Here is a 23,475-nt window from a genome sequence, read left to right as displayed (position 1 = left end):
GACAATCAATTTTCATGGTAAGCCTTGATTTTGCCCATTTCTGCCTGCGTCAAGGGTTTTTCACGCCTTATTTAAAAATAACCGAACAATTTTACTTATAAAATGTTCATAATGGGTTAAATTCATTTTCCAACTGTTTTGCTTACTTTTGGTTACATTTGATCTCGCTAAACCACACTTTTAATGTGAAAATCAGTTGTGCCTTTATAATTATTTCGCACCTGAAATTCAAAAAATAATTTTTAAAATTAAGTTTAATGAATAAAATAAAAATAAAGGGTGGCAAACAATCCATGTACTTGCCATCTTATTCGTTTTTAGTCCCGAAAAAAATTTTCGGGACTTATGTCCCACGTATTTTTTTGCATAAATATACCTATAGAGACTACTAGAGACTACAGCTGACGAAATAATAGAACCGAAATTGTTCTCTCGATTTTTTTTTCGTAGTACCAACTCCAATGTAAGGTACGGTTACAAGCTGTTGAAAAACAAAAGCAAAGTTTGCAAATTTATTGGTTGGTCGCAATTGCATCGCGACAAAATATAAACAAATGTATAAAGTGACAGTTTATTAATTGAAATTTGTGATAACCGATATGAGTTCTTACCAGGGTTAAGCGGAAAAAAATTTCTCAGATTAGAATCTCTTTAATTTGCACAACCCAAACGCGAAGCGGAAAAAAATTTTGTCAACGGGAGAATCCATTTTGAGGTGTGGAAATAAAAATTCGCGCTAATTTTTCGAATTCGAATCTGAGAAATTTTTGTCCGCTTCGCGTTTATCGAGTTATAACACAAGCATATCTGTGGAACAAACATTAAAATGGCAAAATATTCTCTTTGAAGTTTGAGTTCTTTTTTTTTCCTTGGCAAACTGAAGTAAGACAAATAAATAAAACTTATTCTTTGAAAAGTTGGAATGATATAAAAATCATAATGGTATTATTTCGTTTTAATAAACCGAAACTAGGCACATTTGTTTTTTTTTTCTGAAAATAAATTGACGTGAAAGAGAAATAAAGTCAAATCTTGAAAAATGGCTTTATTTCTCTTTTGAAAATTAAAATTATGCCAATTCTCTATGACTTCCTTATTTCACTTGGGATTACTTAGTACCTATATGAACATTTATAGTAAAAATATGTAGGTATATAAAATAGTTTTTACTTTATTCGGGACTTATGGCCCATTTTCGACCAAAAAATTCAGGACTACTGTCTCAGTAGGGTGGGACATAACTCCTGAATTGGATTCGGGACTTATGACCCAGTGAAGTGGGACATTAGTCCCGGAAAAAAATTCGGGACTTGTGTCCCGGGGACTTATGTCCCTGCGCCAGATAAACAAAAGAAAGGCATTTTCCATCCCATACCATGGCAACGTTTTCTTTATAGTTTGCTCTAATGGCAGGGATTAAACCGTGATTAATGTTGCCCAATCGATGAACGTTAGAACTATTTAAATTTGAAAACTTCGTATAATGAATACGGTTCTTTAAAATTAAGTTCTTTGCAATTTTCAAAAATTTCGACAAAGTAAATACATATGTATTCAAAAAATTTAACAACTCGAATATGTATTACCATTTTGTGGTTACCACCTTAGAAGATGAATTTCAGCTAGATACTTGGCATGAGAAGAACGTCTTCAAAAATTAAAAAAAAACTGTAATTGGCCTTCTGCTGCTTACAAAGGAAAAAAATGAGTTTTCATTTGATGCCATTTTCGTTGAATTATTACCAAACATTATAGAGCACTTCTGATTCGTAGTCTCTAAACTTGGTAGAATGGTAGCACTGATAGTTTATACAAATAGCCCACTGAATATAGGAAAATTTAAACTCCGAACAGTTCATAAGAAGTGCTTTAGTGTTTTTTGGATATACTTTGGCACCCTGAATGACTCCTCAAAAGTCTTAAAAAAATCGTGTCCGCATCACAATATATTTAAGTTTAAATGTTGAAAATATTGATTTATAACTTTAAAACGGTTGACGCTATCGAAAGCTTATACAAAACTCGTAAAACAGGTAATATTCAACAAGAAATGCATTGACCCATTTTTTCTAATTTTTATATTTAAAACAAACTTTGTATGAAAGTATTTTTGTTAACATTAACGGCTTATGAAAATTGAACCGACATTTTTGACAATTTGCGTTTTTTGAAATAATGCGATAAAAATATTTTTTTGGGGAAAATTGTGTCTCATACTTTTGGATAGCGCTTACCGCTTTGGACTCGACACACATTATATATATATATGTATATATTTTTTTTTTAATTTAAAATTTCGAGTTATTAGTGTTTTGGTATTAAAAGTTATTTTATTGATGACATCGAAAATGGGCCGAACCATTGAATTTTTTTTCAATCCAAAAAATAATTCTGTAATAATTTTTTTTTTCATCAGGTAAAAAACCCACCAATCCTCCTTTAAAACCAAATCTTTGAACTTTGTGCCCTTTTCTTTCTCAGTGCTTGGCTCCTTTTTAACAATCATGTTCTTGTTAAGATTTTTTTTCTTGATTTCCTCAGGTGAAAAACGAAACATAAATTTAAATTTGATTCAATATAATCATTTGAATCTCAGATTTAAAAATTTAATTTAAATTAAGAATTAATTTCTTGTTTATATGTTTAGCAGTTTTTAACTTTGAGTTTAATAACTTTCTTTTTGTGTTTATCCAGTTGAAGTATGAATACCTTTAAATATAATTGTTCAATTTCAAATTGTTCAGAGACGAATCCTTTGTACAAACATAGATACAGATAGTATCCTTTGAACAGAAAATTTGTTTTAAGTTCACTATGCTTGGTCTTTATTACCTAATCAAAAGACATCGTTCTCCTGTGGGCTTCCTTCCAGACAAATTTAAAAGTCTTTTATTAAAAATATGGACATTTTGAATATGCTTCAAATAGAAGTAAAGGTATGAACTGAACTCAGTCAGAAATACTTGTCTTTTGTTTGTCTATCCATATGCATATGCACGCACATGTTCTGGCTTTTGGAATAATTAAGTTTTTCGATATTTACTTGGGGAATTAAACTTTAAAGAAATTTTATATTATTCTTTAATTAGGAACGTGTGAGTTGTACATATATGTATCTTTAACAGCAGCTATAGTTCTTTGAAGAAAGTTTGCAAGAAATAATCATTGTTAAAAAAAAGTAACGCAATTTTAATATCTTGAGTACTGAATTTCTTCAATGCGAGCTATTAATTTCACCACGGTGAACGAAATTATTAAGATTTTGACAATTGAAACATGCAAACCTATGTAATTCTAGCGTATTGTTCGTCATTATTTAAAAATACAAAAATTACCAAAACCACAAAGTTTAATTTGTTTATAATTTTAACAGTATTTTTCCTGAAATTTTTTTTTGGAGAAGTCAATAACATTTTGGAGGTACATAATTTCATACTATTTTTTTTAAGTTTTTCTTATAACATGCGTTTTTAAAGTTTAGTTTAGTTTTAAAAATTTATAAACAAAAAAAAAAAAATTTAGCAAAAAAATATTGTATGAAATTGTATGCCTTTTTATAAATACAGTAAAACCCGGATAAGTGCCTCTCGCTTAAATGCCTAACCCGCATAAGTACCTTTGTTTTTTTAGAACTAAAATTTTAAGGATTTTTTCATATAAAATTCATCTTTTAAGTACCTTTCGCTTAACTGCCTTCCCCGCTTAATTGCCTGGCTTTTCAAATACATACTTATAATTATTGAATTTACTTGCAAAAAATTCTTTTAAGTAGATACACATTTGAAACAAGTTTAAACTGTAAGAAAAACTTCGTTTCCTGAACCGCTTTGAAATTCAAAAATTCTACTAAAGGTAGAAATTAACTAGTTAGCTATTTTAAACTTTCAAAGTAATTTTGTTTTGTGAAGATTATGTTTTTAGTAATCAAATATGTTTTTTCATTATTAAATAAATACAGAGATAAGTGCCTTTGAGCACTTAAGTGGGTTCTTGTAAGTACCTTATCCGCTTTAGTGCCTAAAATGGGACATTTAAGGTAAGGTACTTATCCGGGTTTTATGTATGTATATGAATAAAATTTAAAAACTAGAAACAAAAAACTAATGTTTTCGGAATCTGCACGCTATATCCAGTAGTGTCCGACCGAAGGTCGATTTTCAGCCGAAGCCTGAGCCTAATTATTAAGCTGAAAGAAAATCTTGGGCTGAAGCCTAAGGTTGAAAAAGTCAAGAATTCTCCTAAAAAATTCAAAAATTGAAATTTTGTTCGGCGGCTACTATGATAGCACAAATGTGTTTTGAAATTTTTGAATACCTACCGAAGAAAAAATTGCAATATTTTCTTCGGTATTCAAAAATTTAAATTTTTTCCGGTGCCTGGTACGATGCTCGATGTAATAAACAGATTCTTCGGCTTCGGCCAAAACTTGTTGTTTTTTTTGGCCGAATTCGGCCGAAGCCGAAGGCCGAATCCGAAGCTTCGGTCGGACACTAACTAGTGTTTTTTTTTTATTTTAACCTGTTTCAAAAATAAGACCTTTTCCCCACAAAAAACTCCATGTTTTTATCTACAGGTTCTTGAATTAATAAGAAAAGTAAGTAATCAAAAGTCGAAAACTTTGAAACTTCATGACTTCCTTTCAAAAAACATCAGATCAGAAATCAAGTTTAGGATGATGAAAATATCTTGATAACTGTTTCTTAGAACTGAAAAAAGCAATTGAAGAATAAAATCTTATCCCGAACAAACATCTGACTAAAAACTACAATGAGGAATTGTACGAGTTTCAATAAACTGAAGCACACGAAGTGACTATGCTAAAATTATCTCAAACGGCATGAGGTCGTAGAAATTAGATGGCTATATTCAGAGATGCTTTGAAAAAGCTCAAAGTACTGTTGTATTATACTGATTCAAAAAAATTTTTTTTTGTTCAAAGTTATACCGAAAATATTGTTGGAAATGACGAAAAAAAAAATACTGGAAAAGTTTTAGCCCTTAATATTAACATTAGGTACCGCCGCATCGCAAATTTCTATTTCCCATATGATTTACATGGAAAAGATTGTGTTTTTGAGTTTGGAATTTTATAACGGTTCATCAAAAAGGCTATAGATTTAATCATTTTCTTGAATAAAATTGAAAATTGAACTCAAATTACCTAGAGTCAAAACTGTTCATTCAAAATCTTCAGTTTGAATTGATTTCATTGGCAGCATAACCGCGCGTATGAAAAAAAGCCATACACAAACCCCTTCTACTCAAACAACTTTTACGGCCAAATCAATATGTATATCAATTCGAGTTTTCCAAAATAGAGTAACTCGCTGAGGGGTGATTTACCATGGCAGGAGTCCTAAAATGACTTCTAATACCCCGCTTTAAAATTGTAAAAATTAAATCAAAAAATTAATATTTAATTAAAAAAAAAATTATTTTGCAACGCACCCTATACATATGTATGTAGATATCTACACATAAAGCCTAAAAATTGTTTTTGTTTTAATTTTGTATTATGGGTCTTTGGTATCTAAAATAATAACAAGTCATGCTTCAACTCTTTGAAAATCTCAACTTTCTAAGTAAACAATATAAATCTTGGACTTTGTTAATTTTCTCTGTCTTCTTCTATCAAAATTTACGACGACATGACGATGGGGTTGGGAGAAAGAGCTACCTATACATATTCACTTATGGTTTAACCTGTATGTTTTTTTTATTGTAACAACAAAATTAACCAAAAGAAGGAGTTGCAAGATTTTCTTCTATAAACTATCATTTATTTGAAAAACAGCAGTAAACCCTCCATTATGAACGAGCAAAGGCAATTTCTAATGAATCTTAATGCTTCACCGGAAAAAGGTGCTTCCACCAAAAGGCTTAGATCAAATTAATATTCACAAGGATCGTAGTAAGAACGACAACCAAAGGCAACGGATATATATGTAGGATGGGATACCCCCCCCCCCCCCCCCAAAAAACAACTAGCACCCCGTGTCCTCTAATTGTATGCATATACACATATCTAAAAGCGTCATCAATTTCGGCCTTAAACTAGATATTTCTTATAACGCGGAAAGGGTGAGAGATGCCGCATGTGGACATGGACACATACAAGTTGTGTCCTTCTCCGGTATCGTATACACAACACATTATTATCCTCATCGTCGTTGTTGTCGTTGTCGCCGTGCTTCGTTTTCGTCCTTGTCCTCGTCCTGGGTAAAGTTCTCTCAATTCAAAATATCCTATACTCCATACGCAGAAGGGATATGTTTGCCTGATGACGATGGGGTGGTAGAAGGGAGTGAGTTAGAAAAAGTGGATGGGGATGGGGATGTGGATGTTGATGGTGGTACAAGAGTTAGATTCACTCTAAAGTACTAGCACTAAAGTCACATACAATACCTATGATGCCGTTGCGAATTGCGAAGAAGAGATAACGCACAATGCCCTAGCCCTAGCCCTGCCCAGCACAGCACAGCAACCCCCGAAAATCTGTTTACCATATTATATTCTATTTGGGCAGCGATGCTGCTACAACTAAAGGATATCGTAGCACAGGAGCTATACGAAGGAAGGATTTGCTGGGCTTGTAACGTGTCCGAGTTTTACATTGAAGTGTGGGCGGGGGCGGTAGTTGGTGCGGTGCGGGGTGAGGCGACGACGACGATAGAAAACTTTAAATCCGTATATCTAAATATATGTATGTAGCTTGTAGCTATAAGTAGGTATGTGTGTATTTTGTGAACTATATGGAATTGGATATATCACTGGCATATTCTAATGCCTGGGATAGATGGGCTTGGGCAGCACAGAGCCACAATGTATAGCTAGAGCGAGCAGCGTTGTGATAAACGTGCGTTTGGGGGAGCCTCACAAAACAGAGTTGGCTAAAAGCAGGGCACAAAAGAAGGACGGACGACGACGAGGAGGACGACGATGACTACGTACGTACATAAAAACACACGCACATACATTTGTATGAATATATAAAGTTTTCATAAACAAACTATAGGCATTGGAGTTTGAAAGTTTACAATATATGCAGGACATAAGGGATTTCAAGAGATTGGTTTTTAGACATAAATTTAAACATACATACATTTATATATATGTATGTATGTGAACACAGAGAGGCATAATGTGTATGGAGAATGTTCACACACTTTTAAACATATAGAAATATATGTATGTAGATATGTAAGTAGAGTAGAGTAGGTATAGTGTAGAATATGTTTGGTCCTGTAATGTGGATGTAATATGCAAACAAAAGTTTCTCAAAAGAAATTTAAATTAGTGGATATACAACATGCTTGGCTTCTATACTATATTTTTGAAGATAGGGAGGGGATACACTCACGCATATTTGCTGTATACATACTTATGCGTATGCAAACTTATAATTTGGCTTAAATACCATATACATATCTACTATAAAACAAATTGGCTTCGTTTAGTTCAATTGAAGTTGTGAAACTTTAAAGGTGAATTTTTACTTTTTAAACTAAATTTTAGTCAAAATGGTTTTGTATATGTTTAAGAAGGTATGCAAAATCATTTTCACTGTTATCTACATAATTGCGAGAACTATGAACTATAGAACTTTCATGAAAATAAAAGTAATATTATTCTGTGATATGATTTACCACATTTGGGCCATCTACTTACTTTTTATTTGTAATTTTAGTTACTAAGTTTCCTATTGCCTTTAGATTCATGATGAACATAAAATGCAACTTAAAAAAGAATTCCATAAATTTAAATTATAATTTATGAAGAGCGAGTGATTTGCGAAAAATAAGTTTATTTCAAATGTCAAAACTTTAGTAAATTCAACTTAGGAAATTTTTTTTATTAACACGCTGTGAAAAGATTAAGATATCTAGCTTAAAAAAGTTAAATATAGTAGGTACGGGCATTAGGAAAATAGTTAAGGCTTTGGAAGAAAATACTGATCAACAATAGTTATGATTTATGAAACTCTGAGTTTTTAAATTGGATGGAAAACTAAAGGCCGCGGTAACGCCTTTTACATTCGTCTAGTGCAATTGTACCTATTACGGTTGAGTTATGTTTGAAGGGGAAGAATGCAACTTGCTATTTTATCAGAGCAATGCTTGTAAAAATAACGATAAAACAATGTAAGATACAAGGCATGGCATATATGTATATTGAATTATTTTTTTTTTCTCAACACTCTTGACTATTAAAACATTTTTGTTTTGAAATTTTGACACTTTCTGAAAATTAAATATGAAATATTAAATTTATTTTTTTTGTTCATTTTAGATTTTTTTTTATTTTGCATAGATATAATAAATGCTTGTACTAAGCAGTCCCAATCTTTGACCTTCCTTTGATATTAAAAAATTTATTAACCTGTGTATGCATGTATGTATGTGCATTTTCCTACTTTTCTTAGTTTTCGCGTTGTACAAAAATTTTACAATTTTCACTTACATCCCTGTTATTTATTTTTTATAAATAAACCAAATAAAGGTTATAAATATTACACATTTTGCCAATCTCCAGCCAAAAAAAAAAAAATAAAATTGTCTAGAAATCAAAATCATTTATCATTTATCATTATTTTGCTCTAGTAGGATTAATAAAATTGGTTTGGATTATGTTGATTATTTTATATGATTTTGTTTGATACACCAATCTTTAAGATCGAAGAAGAACTGTCAACTACATTAAATTATATAAATTAAGTCACTGTGGTGTATACGTAACATTTTTTTCTATGTACAAAACTTAGTTATAACTGCCCAATTTTTCAAACCTATAATTTTAGTCTCCTATAAAATTTTTATGAATGCAATTCGGAACAACCATGAAATTCTAATAAAATGGTTTACAAAACCTACACACATAAAGTACGTAAATTTGATTTCAAGCTTACTTTACTTTGAATAACATTTAAAAATAACATTCATAAAAAAAACTAACTTGATTATTTCTTTATTTCGTCGGCGGAGAGCAAAATTGTTCTAAATCCACTAATTAATTTACTAATTTGAGAGTGCTCTTTCCGAATCTGAAAAGAGTGTTTGTCTAAAAAATTTCTTCAGCATATCGTCGGTGAAACCAGAAAACTGTGTAACTCCATTTTAGCAAATTATATAGGAGAGCAAAAAAAAACAAAATAGTTTTGAAGGCATTTGTATGAGTTTTCATTTTCTAATTTGCTAATAAAATAAAAAATATGAACTTAAAGGGGATTCTGAGTTCAAGGATCGGTAGATATTAGGTTTGTCTAACAGATGGCATTCAAATCTAATTTTCAGAAAATTTGGAGTTACACACTTTTCTGGTTTCACCGACGATATGTATAATATAATTTAATGGGACATCGAAAAATAAAATCAGGTAAGTAGCCTTCTAAAAATTAAACCCGAGTATTCTTGATTGTTCTAAGTCCCGTCATATTTTGTTTAAAGTCCACTTTTTATTTAATGAAAGTGCGTACTTGTATATGAATTGTTCTATGTCCAATTTTGAGTTTTTAGTTTTTAAAGAAATATTAAAAAATAGTATGTGTATTTACTAATGAAGTAAGTTTGCGTGGTTTCTTCAAAAGGAAAGAACAGACTATAAAAAATATAACATAAATTACCGACGAACAAAAAAATAACGCTTTCAATCAATTTGAAACTTAAAAATCGTCCCCTTTAAATTTGCTTTTTGTGACTTAGAACAATTTTGTTTTCCGCCGACGATTTAAACGTTATATTTTTAGGTGAATCAAGAAAACAATATGAATTTGTTATCAATTAAATTTTTGTTATTTCATTAAATTTTAAATATAAACCCACCTTCTTTATTTGTACAATATAAATTAAAATATAAAATGTTGTAATGCTATCACGTATAAGTTTTTTAAATTATTTTTTGAGTATTTCCCATTTCAAAATAAATCATATAATTGACATAACATATACGAGCATCCGCTTTAAAGAAATTTAAATTCGTTAGCAGAAATATTCCAAAGAACATCGGCTATGACCAAATTTATTTGGAATCGAAATAAGAATAGAGGTCGAATTTGACATTAAATCATTAAAATTTCTATTATACCCTTAATAAATAATGATGCAAAAAGAAATATATGTATCATCAAAATAAACCTTTCGTCACGCCAATGACATTTCATCCCCAGCTTTAATTGCATATCCAAATTTTCCCGTAAATACTAATTATTTATTCATTTTCAGTTGTCATCCTCAATTTCATGGTATCAAATAGAATTTTATGGAAGATTTTGAAATGTTGATTTTATTTTGAAAAATCCTTTTGAGTTCTGAGAAATGAAAGTGAAATACCAATTTATATACTAATGTAGGTAGGTACACATTAGATTTAGGATTCTTTTTCAATTTGATCTTATTTATTCGTTTTCATGTGACTAGAAAAGAGTACGGAAATCTTATAGGTAAAATAAATTAATTTTCTATTTTCCCAAGAACTAATTAGGTAAGCATTCCAAGTTTTTTTAAAACTTAATTTCTTTTTTTTTTAGAGTAACGCCCTGAAATAATGAGTATGGTTTGACTCTTGTTTAATATTTTGAGAAAATTGCATAACGTCAAAACACTAGAAAAAACAATGCAATTGCAATTAATCCATGGAAGCTCACATGTGTGTGGTCTTTTTTGATGTTTTTTGTAAACATTGACCGAATTCCTTAACTTTTAACCGTTTTTGATATTTTATCTTTGCCTACTATTTTACACAAAAGAAATGATAGTAACACACTTGAGCGTTAATGAATTTACGTTAAACTAACCCTTTCGAACCCAAGCTATGAAAAACAATATTAAAAAATGTTTTTTTTTTTTTTCAGTATTATCGTGCCAAAAACATCACAACTAAGAAATATAATAATACCTAATAATAATAATTTTAACTATATGCCTGTAAGACCTAAGGTCTTTTAAATGCATACTGCACGGCACTAGTTAGAAGTAATAGAAAGATAGGAAAGATTTTTTGTTGGTACAGTGAATTGAGAATAAGATGATTATTATCTCATATAATCCCACGGGTGGCTTCCAAACTGGGGAATAAGAAAAGAATGCTGACCTCCATTCTAGCAGTCAAGCACTACATCCACTGCACCATTGCCACCCGCATATGAATAGCAAAAAGTTATGTTCCAAAATAATAAATAGCAAAACTTATGTGTTATTCTCATGTAAGTAACATAAACTGCCTATGATCACCAAAAAAAGTCGGGCAACTGAGAAAATAACTTTTTATAGAACAATAATAAATGCTACTTCTTCTAAGCTAAAAAGCAAAACACTTTCTGGATTAACATTTTTTATATCTTTTTTTCAAAATTATAACCATATATCTATAAAAAAAATTTTGTTTGCAAAAAAAAAATATGGATTTCAGTCCCTTTTTCGATAAAAAAAAATTAAAAGTATAATATTTGAATAACTTTTTGTACTAATCCCGTAACTAGGCATTATTATATTTCAATTACCTAAGCCATCGAAACCTAAAAAATTATTTGATGGAATATTTTTTACGAAATTTTAAAGATATGTTACATGAGAGTAACGCTGTTACCGAAAGGGTTAAGAGACTATTGACAGACTGCTTACCATAAACAAAAAATACCAAGACTGGAAACTCGGCGGTCAACTGACGTTTGCCTACAAGCTGGGAGGTGTGGTGAATGTCGTGAACCTTTCGTTGTGTTCGTGTTGGATGTGTGGTGAATGTCGTGAATCTATAAATGTGTGCGTGTTAACGTCATTTACCAACGTGGTGGCTTTCACATATATTCACAGACAGCACTGTACACAAAAGGGTTTCGGGGGGAAAGACGTACGAAATTTTCCAGTCTTGGTATTTTTTGTTTATGCTGCTTACCCTTTGAGGACAAATTTTGTTTTTATAAAGCCTTACATAGTGGAGTAACTAAAGCAAATTATTAGGGAACCCGGCCGAACAGCTCTGATATGATAGCAAAAGATTCTCTAGGTAATTTAAGGAAAAAAAAATATAATCGAGTAAGGGACAATCTTCCATCGTTTAAGCGATAAATGCCATTTTCCCACAATATGACTTCAAACACAAAAAAAAAAAAATACTTTGAAAACAACGGCAACACCTACAATATTTTAAAATACATTTTTAAAAAGCCAGAAACTCATTCTTATCTCTTAAATTTAAATCCACTAAATTTAATTAAAAGTTTTTGAAAAAATGGTCCTCAAATTCAGAATTAAACAAAAAATGTTATTAAAAAAATTTAAAATTACTTTTTTTCAAACTTTTTTTAATAAAATATGAATTTATTTAAAAAAAAATGTTTGGGCATAAATATTATCAGTTGAATTCCGAAGCAGAAAAGGTAATATATATCACACTTAAAAAAAAAATAAAAAATTGCTTCAATTTCAATGGTTTTTTTTGATAAAAACTGAATTTTTGCATTGAAATAATTGATTTACTCAAAGATTTTGGCAAATAAGAACTTCAAACTTTTGCTATTTAACTTTCAACAATAAGGGCTATTGAATAAATAAAAATAACTTTATATTTAAATGTTGGACTTTAAAAAAAAAATAAGTTAATTTTTTTTTTCAAAACTTCTATTAAAAAAAGTTCTTTGAAAATGAAATACTTTTTAATTTTTTTCATAAACCGCAATACATATTGACATTTCCTTTTATAATTTCAAATCATAATAAATGTGGCCTACAAAAATTTGAAAAATAAATGCATTTTATATTACGAAAAAGTTTTAAAAACGACATGTTAAAATTTTGTCAGTAATTTTGTTTTTCAAAAATCTGAGTTCAATGACCATTCTTTCAAAAGCCCTTAATTCAATTTTCTTAATTTTAATTTTATAAATAAGAAAAAGCTCCTGGCTTTTTAAAAATGTATATTTAAATATTGTAGGTGTTGCCGTTGTGTTCAATTTTTTGTTTTTGAAGTCAATTAATAAGAAAATTGCATCTATCGCTTGAACGATGGAAGACTGTCCCTCACTCCAATATATTTTTTTTCTAGACAATCTTTTGGCATCAATTAATTTATGAAATTTAAGAAAAATTTTTGAAAAAACATTTGTTTTGTTCACAAAAATCTTCAATTAAATTTAAAAAATCAAAATGCAACACCGGCAATTTTTAATCTATAGACTTTAAAGTATTTTTAATTACCGACGTTTGAAAAAAAAAGATCATCAAAATCTAAGCTTTTCGGCCGGGTTCCCTAATAATGCCAATTTTTGAGCTTTGAAACTCTACTAACAAAAGCTACAACTGTTAGTATTAGAAAAATCTTATAGAATCAAAATTTTAGTTGGGTTAGAAGCTTTTTAGGACTTTGGCGCGGATTCCTATAGGGGCACAAAAACACATATCAAAACATTATAGTATATGTAAAAAAATATTTTCGTTGCACCTATAAAGACACTTTAAATAGCTCCAGAGAAAATCCTAAAAAGAATAATTACATATATACATACAGTACCTTGCCATATTATTAGGCCGAAGCGAAAAAAAATACAATTTTTCGGTTCAGTTTTTGCTCAGTTTTAAAGATTTTTCGGTTCAGTTTTTGCTGAGTTTTTCAAGTTTTTGTCGAAATATCTTGAATTTTTTTGTCCCATTTACTTGCACATATCATGTAGATACGGATTGACTTGAAAATAGTTTAAAAATTCATACTTTTTGATAAAAATAACGTACAAAAGGGGATAAGCTCCAAAAAACGTACCCTGTGGAATTCACGCCCGGATAATTACCAAACCGGTCCAATACTTAATTTCTTGTACCGAGGAATAACGTGACATTCTTAACTTTATGGCAAGGACCCAATCTTGCATAAATATAGAAGCTTAGAATGACCAGAGGATGTTTTTTTATTGGAATAATGTACTTTGAATAGCTGTGCTCGTCTGGTCTTATAAAAAAGAAAAAAACTACCCCAAATCTAAGAACATTTTTTACTTTCCAGATGCAAGATTGGGTCCTTGCCATAAAGTTAAGAATGTCACGTTATTCCTCGGAAATTAAGTATTGGACCGGTCTGGTAATTATCCGGGCGTGAATTCCACAGGGTACGTTTTTTGGAGCTTATCCCCTTTTGTACGTTATTTTTATCAAAAAGTATGAATTTTTAAACTATTTTCAAGTCAATCCGTATCTACATGATATGTGCAAGTAAATGGGACAAAAAATTCAAGATATTTCGACAAAAACTTGAAAAACTCAGCAAAAACTGAACCGAAAAATTGTATTTTTTTCGCTTGGGCCTAATAATATGGCAAGGTACTGTATGTATATCAGCGTAGGCAGCATAGGAACATACCAATAGAATTTAAGTTTCAAAATTTGGAAGTAAAATTGTTGTTAAATCTCCATACAATTACTTAAATATAAAAATAAATAGAAAAAAAGGGTCTCCAAGGCAAGACTACATTTGTCTTGTCATGGGGCCCTGTCACCTCAAAGTACGCCACCTATTCCAGTTGTCAAATTCAGATATCTGACTTCGAATTAAAAGTCTTCTTGCTTAATTAAAGCAAGAATGTTTTGAATAGTGTGATTTATATTACTAATTTGTAAACTAAAAACTTTTTCCTTAGTCTATCCTTTTTGATAATTATTATTTCAAAGGTAGTTAGCCTTTCATTATTAAACATAAACTTTTGTGGTCGTAATTATAATGTTTTTTTGTTCAATTTATTTGCAACTCAGTATTTCTTATATTGCCAAACAAAAGTTTAAATAGATAATTATATATTTTTTTATGAATTTATAAATATAGATATAAGAAACTTTAATTTCAGTTTTATTTTTCTGTATTTATAATCATGCAATATTTCCTTAATATCCTGAATGTAATTAGTTTTCGTCATTGGATGACTTCATTCAAAAAACAAGGATAATTAACATTTATGGAGAAATGAGCATTGCATGCAGTAAATATCACGAGAACTAAGTTCAATTATTTCGAAAATGGAGGGAGCTTACTTTTATAAATTGTTCAAGATATATTGGCAAAAAGTAGTATTTGTACATTTAAGTATTTTTGAGAAATGGTGATGATAACAAATCTTCAGAATTTAATTCCTTTTTAGGTATAGTTTATGATTTTTTATTATTATTATTATTATCATTTATTAACAGGTAATTTAAATTAAATTAGCTACGACGAAGTATTAAAATAATCAGCCCTATTCTGAATGAAAACTCTCGGAGAAATTTGTTGAAATTTTACACAGATTCAGAATTTAAAACAACCTCCAAATCATGTTTTAAAACCTTAACAAAGTTAAGTTTGGTCTAGAAAACTCCAAATTACTTTCTTAGGGTATTTGTCAGCCAAAACTCACATGGCGGACAATACTTGCATAAGGAAAAATCTCCGGAATATTAAAAAAAAAAATAAAAGAGCGAAAAAACAACTTAGAAAACCGAGCATGATTGAAAAACTTAATCATTGCTCTCTTTAGTTGTTATTGATAGCTAATATCCCTCTACGGTGCTGTTAAAAATAGACACTTCCAATTCAGTTAAAAGCCTCTATTAATTTTGATTACAATATTAGCCTTGATTTTCTTTAGCAAACGCATTAGATGATTTTCTTCAAGTAACCTTACTATACAAAAGCTTTTTTAACTAAATGACCTAGAAAATATTATAGGTATTGTTCTTCTATTGTTTTGTTTGAAATTACAACAATCGCGTGTCAAAATATTTATATGCTTGGGTGGATTGCACCCAGTCCATGTTTTGTCGAATTAACACCCCGTAGGTACTGAAGACTGAACATATCCTTAATAATGTTTCATGAGGTGATGGCTTCAATTCCTCAGTATACACTTTCTATATCTACATAGTTCCCCATGCACACAATTCTACAATCCTCAAAACAAGGGAAGTCAATAAAAACAAAGCATAAACAAAAACAAAAAAAAAACAACATAAACAGCGAGGAAACTTTCATGGCAGTCGGATAATCGCTGGCAGTAATCTATTTAGCGAAGTTATAATGTGCATTTAACTTGTATGATGGGTAGTATAAAGGCAGAAAATGAACATTTCAAGTGTTACACAAAAATATCTATAATATTCACTTGTTGGAAATCACAGGGTGGTTATGAAGATTTTTTAAAAAAATTCAAGAAACTAAGTAGCGTTGAAACCAAACTAGTTTAGGATTTGTTAAGAGTGGAATTATTTAACTTATTATAACGCTTTATAAAAAAGTAGATGAATTATTTGATATTGGAAAAACATCTAAGATTGAACGATTGGCAGTTTTTTAAGTGCAAAATTATTTTTGCCTCAAATTGCTCCCAATTTGAATCAACAAGTTGCTCGTATTTACATTTTTTTTCATCGAACATTTTAAGCCATTCTTTGAAGAAAAGTTCTACTGGTATTTTAACACCGTTCGTTGGTTCGAAAAAAAAAATATTTTAGACAACTTCATAAATATTGAAGGAATCATCCTGCATATTTTTATATCATGGCACAATATCAAGGATGTATAATTTCCTCCAAAGCTTTTAATATCGACCCCCTTATGGAATTATCATACCTCATATGAGTTATTAATGAATAAAAAAAAAATGTATATAGGACAATATGAAAGGTATAGAGGTTATAATAGTAAGTTGTTGTCTGCCAAAGTTTCTGCCAAGTTGATGCGGTATAGCATGTTAACATTTTTACGTATGTCTTTTATGCATGTCATGAGATACCTTTTGCTACAATAATATGCCAGGAAATTAATGTGAGCTACAGCATTTTGCGTTGGCCTGTATTCCATTCAGTCTATTGTTGTGCTTCTGGTATTCAGGACATTCCAGGTGTTTATTCATAGTAGATTGTTTTTATATTTTGTTTTTTGAGTTTAACTCAAGGAATTAAGCTGAACCTAGCTTAACAAATTTGTGATTAATAATAACAAATTTATGTTGAAGAAGTTCTAGAAACTCAGTGATTAAAATGTGAATTAGCTTAAAATTAATAATTGGGTAAGTTTGTTTACGTTTTTTCATCCACCTACAACTTCAAACACTTGAGTAAACGAATGCTTTCTAAACTAAAAATGTTGGTCCTTTTAATAAGGGCGAGGGCGAAGCTTAGGCCCACTCCACTCTCCATTTTGTTTAAAGTCGCCATTAAAAAATAAAAATCTGTCAAATCACATACAAATTTTAAAATTTCCCGTTTTTAATGGAGACTTAAAATTTAATGGAGTGTGAATAAATTGGGCCTTAGTAAATTAATACTTTTTAAATATTTTCTTAAATTTATGCCAATAAACGGTTCGAATGAAGCGTTTTTTCCCTCAGTGTAAGATTTTATGTAAGTAAGCGAAATTTTGGACCATGCCTCGTTTAATATTTTGGATAAGATATGGTTCTTACTGTTTTCCTTTTTCGTATACTTTGCGGGGAAGATATTCCTACACACAATTTTATTGTTATAAAAAAAATCAGTATAGAAAAAAAAAGTGTGACATTTGTGCGTTTGGAGGTGAAAACGATTTTTAAAAAATATTTTCGAATTTTTATTAATAAGTTAAAAATTTGTTTACATTTTTTATAAAAATAATAAATTGAGGAGTGATAAAAACACTTTTTGTCATTTCTTAGAAAATCGACAAAATTAAAAACTGTTTTCCTAAATTGTTGACCATTATGCTAATCGTCCACACTCTCAGTTAAGTGTGGACGTCTCATTTTGAAAACGTTGTTTAATGTAGACAAGAACCTCATCAAGAAGTTTTGATAGAAGTCTATATCTAAAAAAATGGCCTCCATAAGTCAACACATACCTATTTCAAATGATAAAAAACTTTAACCCTCTTAGGGCGCCATCTAGTGTCAAAATAAAAATCTGAAAAAATTAGATAATTTTTTTTTTTATTACTTAAAAACAGGTTTTCTACTTAGGAACTTGATTTAAAAATAACGAACGCCCAAATGTATACCTATAAATATCTTTGTCTTTAAAAATACCAAACTTTTATTTCAAAACAACCAAAAATTTTCAAATTTAAAGTATATTACTTTTCTTACTTGGTTCTTTGGCACGCACCCAATGTGAAACTGAAAAATAAAAATTTCTTACTAAAATCAATCCACTAACAAGATATCTAATTATATTTCCGTAATATATAACCGATTTAAGAATTTTTGATCGAATTTTTTTTTATTAAAATTTTTAACTGTTATGTACTGTCCTATCAAACTAGTTGTTAAATAAAAGCAAATAAATTGAATAAAAATCTCAGGCTCATTTTATTTTTGAAAAATATATCTATCAATTGGATCCTATTTCTTTTATTTGTTTTTTTAATTTCTGATTCAAGTTCATATAACTCGCATACACTCTTGATAATCTAGTTTTTGTACGTCAGACTAAAAAATTATATACCACAAAAGGCATAATGATTGCATGTGCTTGCCACTCAAAAAAAAAAAAAAAATAAAAAAAGATTTAAATTGACATCTTTGATTTTTCATGCGTCACTGATGCCAACTATTTTCCCATCCCCTTAAACATTTTCTCCGCAATCACTTGTCATTTTGATTTATCTGTTGCATGTTGATGTTGATTGTTCACGCACAAAAGGCAAGTTTCTCTATATAGTTTATGTTGCATTCAGCCCTCCCATGTGAAAAAAAGAAACAATAGGATTATTAAATTCTAGGAAATAAAAAGGATCTCTCAAATGATGTTACATTTTTTTTTTAATTCCATGGCATAGCACGGCTTATGAGTTCGAGTAAACAAGGCACTCGAGATATATTGAGGACTGAGGAGTTTGAGAAAATTGCTACAGTTAATTATGTAGTTTATAGTTTTTTTGAATTTCAGAAGTGGTTTTGCAAAATTTTATATTTCCTAATTTTTTTTTCGTTTTACTTTTAGAAAAAATGCGCATAACTAGGTTGATCCAAGAGGTCCCTTGCTTACTTGAAATTGTTCCAATTTTTTTTAAATTTTTTTTATAGGAAAATGCTGAAGTGTTCACAGCTTAAACTTTCTGAAAGGAGGTCGGTCCCAAAACTGATTCATAGTAACACGGTTGGTGATTCTATAGTTGTACGGCCTTGTACTCAGCGAAATATTACTGAAGTTCCACAAAAGCTATCACACATTCAAAATGTCACAGAAAAAAGGTAACTTGCAGTAAAATTTAGTAAAAAAGATTTATTTATTTTTGACTTACACTGGCCAACGGATTTAGAAATAGTTTTGTTACGTTTTTACAGAAATTTATATATTGTAACACAAAATGTTCATAACGAACCCTAATTATTTAGATCTAGATATTAATAGTTACGTATCTAAACAACTATCATAGGTAAAAACTATGACTGAAAAACAAAAGATCGTATAGTATTCAAAATATCCAAATCATACAAAATTTATCTATACAATGTTGTCAATTAAATAATTATGGTAACCTTCTTCTAATTTATGACACTCTAATTCGAATATCTTTTTTATCTCTGTCAAAACGATCAATAAGTTTTATTAATTTCCCAAGTCATTGTATCTCGCACCCAAAAACCGATACACACTGAATTTCCCATGACTTTGTTTCCAATGGTAAATCATCATCGAAATCAACAAACTACCCAAAAACAACCTACAAACTATACAACAAACTGATGATCGAATCAGTTACAACCCAATGCGACGCGACGCTACAAACGACATTATACGGCTAACACACGTTATAATTAGTCTTGAATATTATTCAGCCTTTTGCATATAAATTGGAACACTACCATGGTGGCATAGGAAATTTATTTAAATTTTGGTCTTTGTGTCTGCCGCGGCAGCTTTTCGAACTCCATGAGTGCGGACACCTATATTTCTTTGTTTGAAAAGAAATATTCATTTGAATAATGCCCAACGAGATATTGGCTTCTTAATGCGCCGCCCAAGCTCGATTATTATCTTTGATATTTTAGAGTTTTATGAATATAGCTTATCGGAAATGAAAAATTGATAAATAATACTATATTCTGGTCATAATAAAATATTATCTTTTTATTTGATTGTTAATGTTAGACTTAAATGTTTTTATTTGCATAATGTTTTAAGTTATGCTTATGGAAGACCATTTGTTTAGAAATTCGCAAGTTTTTAACTATTGCCAATAACTCGTTTTTAAGCTTGTTTAACGATTTAAGGTTGTCTTATTGCGAAAAAGATTTCCCACGCTGTCATTTTTGTTAAAGATGTATCAAAATACAAATTTGTCTAATTTTTGATTTGATGACTTATATGTTATTTTTTTTTTGTTTCATCAGGCTACCACCAGAACTGAGAGTTATTTCATTAAACTTGGAAGACCAACCGAACACCAACAATGATAAGAAGATAACAAGAACTCCCTATAGAATGCCTTTATTTTGTACTCATTTCAAAAGTCTTAAAAAAAATTACCAACGCGATAAGAAGAATATAGATGAAAATTTCATAGTCCGTGGTTTTGAAGTAGGAAGTGCAGCTACACACCTAACCTCATCAAATGTTGAAAGCAATACCGACGATTATGATCCGGATGAAGATGATCTTAATTTCTTACGAAATGGAATACAAATCCAACTGACCGATTGTTGTCAGTGTGTTTGTGATTTGTTCAATAGCAGTTTTCCAATATCACATGATAGTCATGAAATGAGTTATGTCACGATTGAAACTTGTAATTCATTGAGACCGTTTAGACAAAAGGATTTAGTATCTCCAACACCAAGAATTGAAACACAACCAAATAATTTACTTGATCCTGATATTTTGAAAGTTATACGTGTAACAATGAATAATAAAAATTTAACAGATTGTAAATAAAAAATTGAGAGTGTAATGTTTAATGTATATAATTCAAAAAATTAAATATTTTTTGTTAGTAATTGTATCATTTGAAAGTGGGGCGATTTTGATTTTTTTTTTAATTAATATTCGTGAAAACAAAATACTGATCAGCTTTAATTGAAGACAAACTTTTTGATTTCATGCACTTATTGGACAGGTGAATAAGTAAGTGGATTTTTCTTTCCAAAAAAAAAACGAAAACAATCGTTTTTAAATACTCTTTTGTAAATTTAATTTCATTTCTTATACTTGAAATGGGGACTTTTCACGAATCGATTTTAGCCGCACGATATGTCGGTCGACTAGGATTTTCAATGGGGATTGTCACTTTAGTCGCCTGCACCTTACGTTCACACGAGTCGAAAAGCTTCGCCGCACGGCAAAAATCGACTCGTGAAAAGTCTCCATAACACATACAATAACGACATGCAAACGAACAGAATAAACTAGCGGAAAAAATTTGGGGATACAAAAAAAATTCTTCAAGTGACTGTATTTCCCATAAAAAGGAACGCACTGAAATTTTAAAAAGGGGGTCTTAAAGCTCGAACTTTCTAGTTTTGAGAAATTACTATGATTTTTTTTTTCAAGCTACGTGTTTGGCTCAATCCTATTGAACACTGAAAACTAATTTTTCCGTTTTTTTTGTCTAAGAACTTGAACAAATTTTTCCAACTTAATTACTATATAGATCGGAAAAAATGTTCATTCAGCTTAAATTTTCTTTTTTTTTGGGTTCGATGCGAATATTTCGACGCTGAGATATCCAATTTTTTATGCATTACTATTGATAAAAAAAGTCATACATTCAAACATTTGTATCAATAGAAATGCAAACAAAAATTGGAAAAACATTTGTTTTGTTAAATTTCTAAAACAAATTTCGGTATTCCATAAAGGATTAAAAACCGAACACGTACCTATTTTGAAAAAAATGTCATTGTTATTTCTCAAAATTAGAAAGTTCGTGCTTTAAAACCGTTTTTTTTTTTTTTTAATTTCAGTGCGACCATTTTAAAGGGAAAAACCTCAAAAAATTTGAAATTTGCTTTATCCCTTCATTTTTTTTCTGCTAGTGTATATTTTGGCAAAGATCCTTATACATTTTTCGACTTGGATTTCCATGACAATAAACCTTAGATATCGCAAACTACTGCAAATCTCACTCCAAAATGCACCAACTCACTAAATCAGGTTTGTAGTTGAACTCTTTTGTTTAAATGTCTATTAACTGAAAATATTGAGTTTACCTTTTTAAAAAGAAATGAGTTCTGTAAAATTGAATTAAAGTACTCATAGCTGGAGTTGCTTGATTTGGCCAATAAAATGTCACCAGCACTGCCCTATATAAATTAGGGTTTTTTTTTTTTGTTTTGACACAGACAAATTTATTACTTGGCACCTTGGACTAATGGTGTGCCCTCATCATAAGCATGCATTGTAGTACAGGAAAGATAGACTTTTTCGTGGAACGAAATATAGGACGGCTGAATTTTTCAAATCTGAAAGAGATGTATTAGAAAAGCTTAAGTCCTGGTTTTCGGGACGCCACCCCCCTGGCGAAATCCGCCATTTTGGAAAACGCGAATCGCTCTATATCTTCAAAACTATAGGTCCTATAGAAATGGTTATCAGACCAAAGTTCTTGGAAATTTAATTATCTTTTTCTTTGTAATACATTATTTTTCTGAGCGGGTAATAGTTTTGAGGTTATGTTGCTTTAAATTATTTTTTTTCGGTTTTTTTAAGATTTTATCATTCCCGGTTTAAGTTACATAATTCTTTAAACAGTAAAAGTTATAGACCATCAAATTTCCAATAATTTGGTATATTTTTGAAAGTCATGCGATGTATGAGTCAAAAGTTATTTATCTGAAAACTTTAGTCTATAGTACAGTTAAGTTAGTAAAAAAAACAGTAATTTTATGGAACGAAATATAGGGAGGCTGATTTTTTGAAATCTTAAAGAAGGGTAAGAAAAGCTTAAATCCTGGTTTTCGGGACGCCAACCACCTGCCGAAATCCGCCGTTTTGAAAAAAAACGTGAATTGGTCTATATATACTACACTATTGGCTTGATCGAATGAGTTACTCAACCAAAGTTGTAGGCAATGTAAATACCTATCTTTTCTTAGAAATGTACTGTTTTTCAGCAAGGACAACACTTTTGAGGTTATGTTATATTTTTTATTTTTCCGTTTTTTTTTTTAATTTTTCTCAGTCGTAGTTAGTTGTAGAACATCAAATTTCTATTAATTTGGTTTACTTTTGAAAATTATATAACTTTTCAAACCAAATTTACGGAATTTTAAGAGCAATCCCTCTCAATATTTTCAAAAAATATACTAACATGTTTTTGCATAAGGCATGAAAGAAAGGCTAAATCGTGTACGTAATGTAAAAACAAGAAAAATGATATGAGAGGGAGTTATTAAGGTGGGTAATGGTAAAACTTACAATATTATGGTACACATATTTTGTTTTAAGTCAAACATCCAAATTTTATGATGCTAAAAATTATGTTTCTATCATAGAGACTGAGAAAAATTAAAAAAAAAACGGAAAAATAAAAAAATTTAACAACATAACCTCA

The 23,475-nt window shown here is 30.0% G+C and overlaps 1 protein-coding gene across 1 annotated transcript; it reads left to right on the top strand.

Annotated features, from left to right (window-relative positions):
* Positions 1-16,797: 16,797 nt before the first annotated feature.
* On the top strand, positions 16,798-20,874 carry LOC129910152 (uncharacterized). The gene is made up of 3 exons (XM_055987425.1): positions 16,798-16,849; positions 19,007-19,174; positions 20,318-20,874. Exons 2-3 carry the CDS (start codon positions 19,011-19,013, stop codon positions 20,856-20,858), a joined length of 705 nt encoding a protein of 234 aa, XP_055843400.1. The 5' UTR covers positions 16,798-16,849; positions 19,007-19,010; the 3' UTR covers positions 20,859-20,874.
* The last annotated feature ends 2,601 nt before the right edge of the window (positions 20,875-23,475 follow it).

The sequence above is a fragment of the Episyrphus balteatus genome, chromosome 2 (genome assembly GCF_945859705.1).
Source record: "Episyrphus balteatus chromosome 2, idEpiBalt1.1, whole genome shotgun sequence".
NCBI classification, from domain to species: Eukaryota; Metazoa; Arthropoda; class Insecta; order Diptera; family Syrphidae; genus Episyrphus; species Episyrphus balteatus.
The sequence above is the reverse complement of the archived record's forward strand: the minus strand, read 5'-3'. Positions and strand labels throughout refer to the sequence as shown.

What these genes read in the sequence shown, in the direction of transcription:
- LOC129910152 (XM_055987425.1), top strand. Translation starts at nt 19,011, where the DNA reads ATGCTGAAGTGTTCACAGCTTAAACTTTCTGAAAGGAGGTCGGTCCCA. An exon ending in CAAAATGTCACAGAAAAAAG is followed by an intron (nt 19,175 to 20,317) that starts GTAACTTGCAGT and finishes TTGTTTCATCAG; the next exon opens with GCTACCACCAGAACTGAGAG.